Source organism: Etheostoma spectabile, chromosome 20 (assembly GCF_008692095.1).
Source record: "Etheostoma spectabile isolate EspeVRDwgs_2016 chromosome 20, UIUC_Espe_1.0, whole genome shotgun sequence".
Lineage (NCBI taxonomy): Eukaryota > Metazoa > Chordata > Actinopteri > Perciformes > Percidae > Etheostoma > Etheostoma spectabile.
In genome coordinates, this window is record NC_045752.1 from 10032859 (window position 1) to 10042377 (window position 9519).

At 40.5% G+C, this 9519-nt stretch overlaps 1 protein-coding gene across 1 annotated transcript in view; it reads left to right on the forward strand.

Moving 5' to 3' along the window:
* Positions 1 to 9519, forward strand: part of ubr1 (ubiquitin protein ligase E3 component n-recognin 1) — an 18299-nt gene that overhangs the window by 6831 nt on the left and 1949 nt on the right. Inside the window, exons 12-42 of the mRNA XM_032500935.1 lie at positions 340 to 497; positions 581 to 680; positions 805 to 933; positions 1082 to 1262; positions 1352 to 1404; positions 1555 to 1665; positions 2418 to 2483; positions 2583 to 2684; positions 2769 to 2832; positions 2921 to 3045; positions 3141 to 3193; positions 3282 to 3384; positions 3472 to 3520; positions 3627 to 3781; positions 3888 to 3987; positions 4108 to 4211; positions 4321 to 4401; positions 4936 to 5117; positions 5219 to 5427; positions 5521 to 5620; positions 5757 to 5909; positions 5997 to 6097; positions 6591 to 6690; positions 6785 to 6933; positions 7022 to 7077; positions 7188 to 7284; positions 7407 to 7474; positions 7571 to 7718; positions 7821 to 7890; positions 8952 to 9088; positions 9169 to 9277. Coding sequence (XP_032356826.1) covers positions 340 to 497; positions 581 to 680; positions 805 to 933; positions 1082 to 1262; positions 1352 to 1404; positions 1555 to 1665; positions 2418 to 2483; positions 2583 to 2684; positions 2769 to 2832; positions 2921 to 3045; positions 3141 to 3193; positions 3282 to 3384; positions 3472 to 3520; positions 3627 to 3781; positions 3888 to 3987; positions 4108 to 4211; positions 4321 to 4401; positions 4936 to 5117; positions 5219 to 5427; positions 5521 to 5620; positions 5757 to 5909; positions 5997 to 6097; positions 6591 to 6690; positions 6785 to 6933; positions 7022 to 7077; positions 7188 to 7284; positions 7407 to 7474; positions 7571 to 7718; positions 7821 to 7890; positions 8952 to 9088; positions 9169 to 9277 — 3413 coding nt within the window. The remainder of the gene's footprint in view (positions 1 to 339; positions 498 to 580; positions 681 to 804; positions 934 to 1081; positions 1263 to 1351; positions 1405 to 1554; positions 1666 to 2417; positions 2484 to 2582; positions 2685 to 2768; positions 2833 to 2920; positions 3046 to 3140; positions 3194 to 3281; positions 3385 to 3471; positions 3521 to 3626; positions 3782 to 3887; positions 3988 to 4107; positions 4212 to 4320; positions 4402 to 4935; positions 5118 to 5218; positions 5428 to 5520; positions 5621 to 5756; positions 5910 to 5996; positions 6098 to 6590; positions 6691 to 6784; positions 6934 to 7021; positions 7078 to 7187; positions 7285 to 7406; positions 7475 to 7570; positions 7719 to 7820; positions 7891 to 8951; positions 9089 to 9168; positions 9278 to 9519) is intronic.

The window sequence follows — 9519 nt, forward strand, 5'->3', positions numbered from 1 at the left end:
AATTCACCTGAACACACCTCCCTGTAAGAGCAGCACGCCCATGGGCGCAAAGATGGGCGCAGGTGCATTTGCTATTTAAATGACTGTGGTGCTGGATGGTCTTAATATAGCGAAGACACTTGCTTTGGGCTTTGCGCTGCTCTGTCCCGGGTGCAAGATAAGGCCCATTGTGTCATAGTGGGGTAAATGTTATCTATCTTTTTATATATGTGCTTCTTTAAGCACAGATATTCTTCTTTAAGATGGTCTTAAGGCACAGATATCTACGGTCTTTTGAAGACCTTATTAATCTGTGCCTATTAATCCATCTCTGTCCTCATATTCCTGTTCCTTTTCTAGGCCAGACAGCTGATTGAAGAGAGCAATGTCATTAAAGTTATAGTTGGTACAGTCATGGATTTGCTGCATGAACATCTGGATGACAACAATCGCTTCTTCTTCCTTGGCTACAACTCTGACAAGTTTGCACGCATCCAGGTCATCTTCCACGACCTCAGGTCATTAAACAGACAAAACTTTAAATAACTCTTAGTTCCTAATTTTCTTGGTCTTTATCTAAGATGTAACTTCTGTTTCTCAGGTATATTCTGATCAGTAAACCCACAATATGGACTGAAGAGCTGCGGAGAGAGTTCATAGAGGGATTCAAAGCCTTCCTTGGGCTTCTCAAATGCATGCAGGTAATAATTATCTCGACCCTAATGCATTCTTTGATAGTGTGTAATACCAGGGCTATTACTGTACATCAGCTTACAGTAACTTGACAAACCAGATATTACATTTTCTTTCACCTACCTTTTTTAGGGTATGGAGGAGGTAAAGCGCCAGTTTGGTCAACACATTGCAGTAGAGCCAGAATGGGAGGCTGGCTTTTCTCTTCAGATCCAGCTTCGCCACATTCTTGCTATGTTTCAGGACTGGTGTTCCTCTGATGTGAGTTGTCATACAATTTGTCCATCAAACAATAGAGTTATCCCACAAATAGAGGGAACATAACTATAACACTCCCTCCCTTACTTAGAATAGACAGTAAGGGAGGAGTTAATTGCTGTGGTCAATTATTGCTTTTTTGCCCCCTCAGGAAGAGATCTTGTTGCTTGCATTTGAAGAGTGCCACAAAGCCTTGATGCAGTGCAATAACCAACCCTTCAATAGGGAGGCCACTGACTTCTACATGTGCAAGCACATCCTCCATGTTCGTCCTTACAAAGTTTCCCAGGAGCCTGTCAGCATACATCTGCCAATCTCCAGGCTACTGGCAGGTAGGATAACGCATAATTCAGACTTGTATTGGTTTATTGGTATTTTTCTGTTACTGTCAACTTACTCCTCTGTACATTGTAATCCCTAGGCCTGTATGTACTTCTGTGCAAGACAGAGGCAGTGGAACGTCTGGATGATTCTGTAAGTGACATGAAAAAAATTATGATTTAAATGTTTAGTAAGCTACTGATTTCAAGGTTCAGTGTGTGCTGTGTTGTTGTTTATTGAATGTACAGTCTGAATTTTCGCTGCCGGCTTTAGAGAGTTAAGGTTTTTCTCCGTCTGTTGCAGGAGAGCTTTGACTGCACCCAGCTGGCAGAGCATCCCCTGCGCTGTGTGGTGCTGGCTGCACAGGTCTCAGCTGAAATGTGGCGCAGAAACGGGCTCTCATTGGTCAGCCAGGTACACTGCATTCTAGGGCCCAAATACCATTTTTTTGTGCTTTGAAGCTAATCAACAGCAGTGGCTTTACGCAAGCCAGTTTACTGGGTTTACCTTTTATTAATGTGTCTGTAAATGACACCAAGCTGCTACAGTATAACCACACAGACCTCTTAGACTGGTAAAACTTCACTCATCCTGACGTTTCTCTGTTCTCAGCTGAGATGGACAGCATAGTGCTGCAGTGTTTTGGTGTTTACTGCATACATTAGCCCATCTGCTAGCTGACTTTCAACGCTTTCATAGCTTAATCACGACAAGATACCACAGTAAATTTTAGCCTGCATGCATGTTTTTTTCAGCCTCACATTGTTGAAAGAGCAGCTAATATTGATTGTGAGACCAACAAGTCTGCAGAATGCCAAGTCGTCACTGGACCTTTCTTTCTGTTCTGCACTGGGTGTGTGTGGATATGCGCAAAGCCCCTCCCTCTGTGAAACATGGAGATCAAAGGAGAGAAGAGAGACCTAAAAATGCAGTAACGACTCGCACTGAGCTAAAATGGAAACCACTGCTGCACGTGTCATTTAGTTTAATTAAATGCCTTCATTTGGAAATATTCTGTTATTATACAGTATTAAAACAACACAAATACCAATACCAAATACCTACATTTGGCTGTTCAAGGCATTGCTTTTATTTGGTATGCTCTCTGTTATTATTTGTTCAATTAACAAATGACAAGTACATTCATTGTTTTTTCACATGGTCAGGTCTACTACTATCAGGATGTAAAATGCAGGGACGAGATGTACGATAAAGATATTCTCATGCTTCAGGTTGGTAGCATTCAGACATTGAGTGTCTTGAGGATTTTTCTCATGTTCTTAATCTTCACCCTTTATATAATACACTGTGTCCCTACAAATTGTTTACAGATAGCTGCTTCCAAAATGGACCCCAACCACTTCCTCATGCTGGTCTTGTTGAGATTTGAACTCTTTGATTATTTTAATGGAAGTTGTTCAAGCAAAGACCAGGTAAGCAACAACTCGACTATCATTCAGAAAAAAAACAATGTTATGCCACCTAACTTAGTGATGAAAATGCAACACAATTTGCAGGATGAACTGACACAGTGGAACCGCTTGACAGAAGAGATGCTGTACCTCCTTATCGTCATTATTGGTACAGTGTCACATTCTACTTATCAAACTTGGGAAGTTAGTTGGTTAGATAAAAACTGAACTCTAGTGTATGTGTCTTGTGTTTCCAGGTGAACGCTATGTCCCAGGTGTCAGTCAGGTGACCAAAGAGGACGTGACAATGAGGGAGGTTATCCACCTGCTGTGCATTGAGCCCATGGCTCATAGTAGCCTTGTCAAGGGTCTGCCGGAGAACGTAAGCTGCACATACTGTCTAAATTATAAAGTTAGTATCTAAGTTTTTATAAGGGAATGATCATTTGATAACAAGTTTAAAATGTTTTTTTGTAGGAGAGCCATGAAACAGGCCTGGAGACTGTAATTACCAAAGTTGCCACCTTCAAGTATGTAAAGACTGAAAGAGCTTATAAATTATCTCCTTAATAGTCATTCCAGAGTTGGTTTAATCTGTCTGTTCTGCACTGTTTTAAGAAAACCGGGAGTGTCAGGGCATGGATTGTATGGACTGAAAAAAGAGCGTCTGGTAGAATTCAACCCTTTCTTCTACCATTATTCAAGATCACAGCATAGCAAGGTAATGTAATGTCTCAACACCAGTTATGTCAAATTAATACAACTTTTGTTTAATATTGCTCATCTTATTATCTTTTACTGTTTGCAGGCAGAAGAGTCTCAGAAGAAGCGGAGGACTCAGGAGGGCAATGATAAAGGTGAAGGTCTTCGCTCTGCACACATCTTTGTATAGCTACAAGATGTGACAATCTGTACTTTACTTATTAGCGCCACTAACATTCCCTCATTTTCTTTTGTTCTTAGCTCTGCGTCCACCGGTACCCCCAGCCTTCTGCCTAGCTTTCTCCAGCATAGTGCGTTTGCTCTGCTGTGACATAATCATCCACGTCCTGAGACGCGTCCTGCAGAGACCTGCAGAGGACCGGTCAACTCATTGGACAGAAGCCATGATTCAGAGGGTACACATTACATGTGTTTTTCCCTTACGGAGTCTGCCTTGCTTGGAATTTGACCTTAATTACTTAAACCACTTGCAGTAACAAAATGCACACATTTACCACACAGGCCCTGCACTTGATAGGTCAGGCATTGCTTGAAGAGAAAACGCAGCTTGAGCGTAGCACCGTGGAGGAAGTGACCTTTGATTTCAGCCTCAAGGCGCGCAGTAAGTAAAAAACAAATTGTTTTGTATGATATTTTCATCACTCACTTACTATTCAACATAGTTCTCAAAGCTCTAAACTGGTTTGGTTTTGTGACATAAATCTATATTCTGTTCTTTCAGGAATCGGTTCAGAACACGGCAAGTCAGTGTTCCACTTGTTGTCCAAGATTAAGACTGTTCCTTCCCTTGAAGCTCAAAATGACATGATCAAATGGGTTCTACAGGTAGGCTATTTAGTTAATACATTTTTTTTTATCTCAGACAGTTCATTTTTGTAGACAGCATTTGTTTTCTAGCTACCTTCACCATTTTATGTGAATGTTTTTCTGCTAGATGTTTGAAATTGTCAAGTGCCTTAGAGAGAAGTCCAGTCCAACTGCCTCCATGAGCATGGATACAACCAAGCCAGAGGAGGTAAAAGAACAATAAATGATACAATAAAATAAAAATTGTGCATTTAACGATACAATTGACTTGTCTTAACTTTTGCTTGCTTTATTTTTGGTAAGTACTTATACTAGTTAAGTTCTATACTGCCACAGTGAGTGTGAAAACCAGGCTTTTTACAAAGAAGGCTCTGGGCAGGGTCACTAGAAGATTAGGCGGTTGCATGAGTCCAGATGAAATAACAGATTCAAAAGAGCTTTATATCATTGTCTCCAACAATAAAGTTGTAATTGTAACTCTATTTCGGGGGAAGATATAATTATCCAACTTAAAAGGCACCTTGTAGAGCTCAGTCGCCCTGTCTTTCCATGAAACAACCTCCCTCCTCCTAGGTTACAGCATCCCAGCTTACCATTTATTTGTTTTCCAATTGGATCTGATTTCAAGTACCAAACACAATATAGCTCTGTCATGAAATTATGAGACACAACACAAACTGAATTGCATTGTGTATTTTCTCAGTATTGAGAAGTTTTGCTGTCTGACTTGTTATTATTCCAGAGTGCTCAGGACAAAGAGAAAGCTGAGCGCAAAAGAAAGGCAGAGGCAGCCAAACTCCACCGACAGAAGATTATGGCCCAGATGTCAGCAATGCAGAAAAACTTTATTGAGTCAAACAAGATGCTGTATGAGAACATGCCAGAGAGTGGGACACAGGGAGAGGCTGTTACATCTACTGAGAGGTGAGAAGGACCATACTTTTTTTTAATTTGAATCCATGTGTTTTATTGGCTTAGTGTTTGGCTAATTCTATTTTGGGTTACGTTTATTCCCCTCCCCCTAGCTGTGTCATGGAGCACAGGGAGCTGTGTGTAGCCATCGGGCCCCACCGAGGCTCCTCTCCGGCCGAGAGGGAGGTACTCACTTGCATTCTTTGTCAGGAAGAACAGGAAGTTGTGGCCCAGGCTCCAGCCATGGTGCTGACTGCGTGTGTCCAGAGGTCCACTGTTCTGACACAGTGCAGAGGAAAGATACCAACCAATAAAACCGATGGTCAGTCCATTTACAAATCATTTAATTTAATTGTAACTGTAATTTGACTCTGACACATTTGACTCATAAGTGCATTGTATATATCTCTTCAAGGAACATGGACAGCCTATCCCCTCTTCATGCCTCCTGAACTGGCAGTTGGCACCCACACTGGCAGCTGTGGACATGTCATGCATGCCACATGTTGGCAGAAGTGAGTTAATACTAGAACAAATTTGCTTATTATTATTCTGTCAGCGCTCCCTGTTATGTGTATGTGTGTGTGGCCTGTTAGAAGGCAAAATTGACAATTATTTTGCCACTAAGGTGTTATTCTCTGTATTTTTCAGATATTTTGAGGCTGTTCAGAATATGACCAGGAACCGGCTCCATGCTGAGCTGATCATCGATCTGGAGAATGGGGAGTACTTGTGTCCCCTGTGCAAGTCTCTGTGCAACACTGTTGTCCCTCTCATCCCGTTTGAAACACTAACATTTAACTAGTAAGTCCTGTTCACCTTATTCATGCCAATCTGCAATAGATCGTTGGTCGTACAAATGTATAGAAGTTATTTGTTTCCCACGTACAGTGAAAATGCAGAGATAATTGGACAGCATTTGACCCTGCCTCGCTGGATCCAGATCATCTCTGCTAGGATTAAAGGACTCAAGTCAGTCACTCAGGATAATGGTAAGAAGACATACTCAACATACCATGATTGCATTTCTTTGGATGGGTGGCACAGAAGAAGGCATGTGACTTTGCTAATGTGTTTTAGGTTCAGCCACCACAGCTCTTTGCCTTAAAGTGTCCACTAATGGAAACCTGCACAAAATGTCCCAATATGGAAGTAGAGCATCAACTAACCTGGCAGACTCACACGTGGAGGCTGTTATGTTAGTATGCTGTTGATGTAAACTCAGCACTGTAGTTGCTTCATACTAAAAGCTATATTTAGCTTAATTTGATAGAGGGCTTTTACTATTTATTTTGCCGCATATGGTCTTCACAAACAGCCTTATGCTAGTCTCTTTATATACTTGTTTTTGGATTGTGGTCTACCTTAATATCCGTTATTTAGCTTCAGTAGTTTCTTATAAGTGCCATCCAATGTCATTATGCATAGTTGTTTGTGATGTGTGACACTCTGGTGATTATAATTGATCTTCTCTCTCTCATGCAGATTGCAACACAGAAGGCAGTAGTGTTGATGGGGACACAGGGCTGTGTGGAGAGGGCCAGTCAGACTTTAGATCCATTCTGAGCTATGGTGTACAAGAACCGTGAGTGAAACTGTCAGCTCCTTTGGTGTCACTCAAGTATCTATGTTTTTTGTTTAGCACAAGTATAATCTCTATGCTGGTGGTTGTTTTTCAGGAGAAAGTTCTCTGACAGCATAGCAGAGATGTTGGTTGTTTGCGCCACTACCGTTCACAGGGTGGGACTGCAGACGGCACCCAATGAGCTCTGCCCACATGTGCCCGTTATGGCTTGGAACACATGTGCCTTCACTATTCAGGCCATAGGTACAGTAGGAGTTACAAGGCTTATTGTGTCCATCTGTTGCTTTTTTTCTTTTCAATTTAATTTAATTACATTTGCATGTCTTTACAGAAAACATTTTGCAGGAAGAAGGAAAGCCACTGTTTGGGTCCTTACAAAACAGACAGGTTGGATTCCTCATGGCTCATCAACAGCTGTCAAATAATGCATGCAGCGTATCATGGTTTAGGTTTAACTTGGTCAAACATCAGTTTTTTGAAATGCTGCTCTATTTTAGCTTGCAGGTCTGAAGGCAATTGTTCAGTTTTCAGCAGCTCAGAGACTTAAGAGCTCCCAGGCTGTCATTCAAAGGCACTTCAAGGACATGTTGGGGAGTATGTGGTCATTTAAGAGTACATCCATTTACTTAAAAATTGTAGAAAATGCACAGCCATGTATAATATGAAATGTGCTTTATATTGTGGCTTATGGTCATAACTGTGACTTTTTTCTCCAGTTTTGCTTCCGGGCATAGGCAGAAAAAACAGCCTTTCTCTTCTGGAAGTGGACTTTTTCCATCTTCTGGTAGGTTCCACCTAGAGGGTACAGCTTTGTTAAGAATGATAGACTCCAACTTGTCTTGTCCTCATCTCTCAACAAGTTCTTGTTGTGTTTTGTCAGGTGGGGTTGGTGTTGTCTATACCTGCACTGTATCAGGAGGAGGCTGTAGACTTACAGCCGTCTGCAGTCAGCTCTGCCTACAACCACCTGTACATCCTGCATCTAGTCACCATGGCTCATATACTACAGGTTCTCATTTCCTCTAAAGGTACAAACTGCAAAACCATACCTTCTAGTTCATTTACCGAACTTCCTTCAGGACATAGTACAATAACAAGGATGATTAAATAAAGGTGTAATGTCTTCTTAGATTTCCCTGTTGTGGCTGGAGAGGAGACGGAGGAGGCGAGAGCAGCATCAGAGCTTTACACTACAGTGTGGTACAAGTGTTTCTCATCATCATCATCATATTTATCTGGCAAAATACATGAGCAGAATTAACTTATTTTGTTTGACATTTAATGAAAATCTGTCAATGAGATCTGTGAATTGCTTGTAGTTTTGTTTTCAATTTCAGTTATCTTTTATTAGTTTTGTGGCAAACTAAAAGTGAATAAGGTACACTCTCCCTACCTTACTGAATGACACCAATTTTTGTTATAAATGCCAGCATATACAGCAACACCCATTTAAAGCTACGACAAACATGACAGGGAATAGGTTTCCTGGCTGTTTAATCATGCGTTTAGATGTGCAGTTCATTTGAGCTCAAAACTCACAAACAGAATATCATCTAAAAGAAAAGTTCACGTGTTACCTTGATTGTAAAATTTAAAATAAATTAAATTTGAGTTGAAATTATTGGCTAATATGTACAATATGTCTACATATAGTCAATGAACATCTCTTTTTCCTATTTAGGTGAAAGCTTAAAATTATTTCCACAGGTCACACTACTAAGCTCAGAATTGATCTTTAAAAAAATAAAAATAGAACTGTGTCCAAAGAATTACTGCTGCTGAAATTGAGTCTCTAAAAATGTAAGCTCCTTGGTGGCAAATCTGTTTTTCCCCTACAAAGGTTTGTTTTAAATCTGCATTTCTACCAACCCACATTCATTTTTAAGCTCAGTTTGACCGTCCCTTTTAGAAAATTGTTCTTTTTCAAACCTGAAACTAAATAATTTGCATTTCTGATTCTGTTCACAATTTAAATGGCAGCTTTTGACAAGAAAAAATTAAATGTTTTAAACCCTTGCCATTGTAAATGCTGTCCTGGGGTTAAAACCACACAACTTTCTTCTTAGGAACATAAATTTGATTATAAAGCCGGCTAATACAAAATAAATGTTTGACAGGAATGAACCTCACCTGGTTGTATTGGAGACCAATGCTCACTTAGTAGAGGCAAACTTTGCTCCTTGTTCCTTTTCCATGTTGCATGCTCCGTAATGGACTGCCCTCAGCTTGTTTGACAGATTGTTCTGGGGTTTACTCATCAGGCTGATTCCAGATGTGTCCGGCAGCTCTGTGGCAGAAAGAGTGAAAAGAGGAATCGAACCTTTCCTCCGCTGTGCTGCTCTTTTTTTCAGTTGCCTTACAGGTGTTCATCCTCCAGAGGAGCTTTCTAGTACTGCTGGTAGGTGAAGAATTATATAACTTTAACATACTACAAATGACTATTTCAAGAATTCAAGCTGACATTTTGGGTCTTTGCAGTTACCTCTCAAGGTCAGATGGAGGCGCTATGCAGCTACTTGGCTCTACCTTCTAATGTGTTCCAGCTCTTCCAAGACCACAGAGACACTGTTACTCCACTGATGCAAAGGTACAGTATTGGATGAACATTGAGACAAGTCCAATGTATTTGATCAGTGATTTTTTTTTTTTTTTTTCTTTTCATATTGACTGGAGAGGTGAGCGGTTTTGTCTGTCTCTACAGAACCTGTTTACTAGTTCTACTTGTTATTCAACTTATTTAGTATTATTCATCATTCTCATATCTCACTTATTTACTATTTACTCATCATTCCCATTCTCATATCTCACTTATTATTTATTTATTCATCA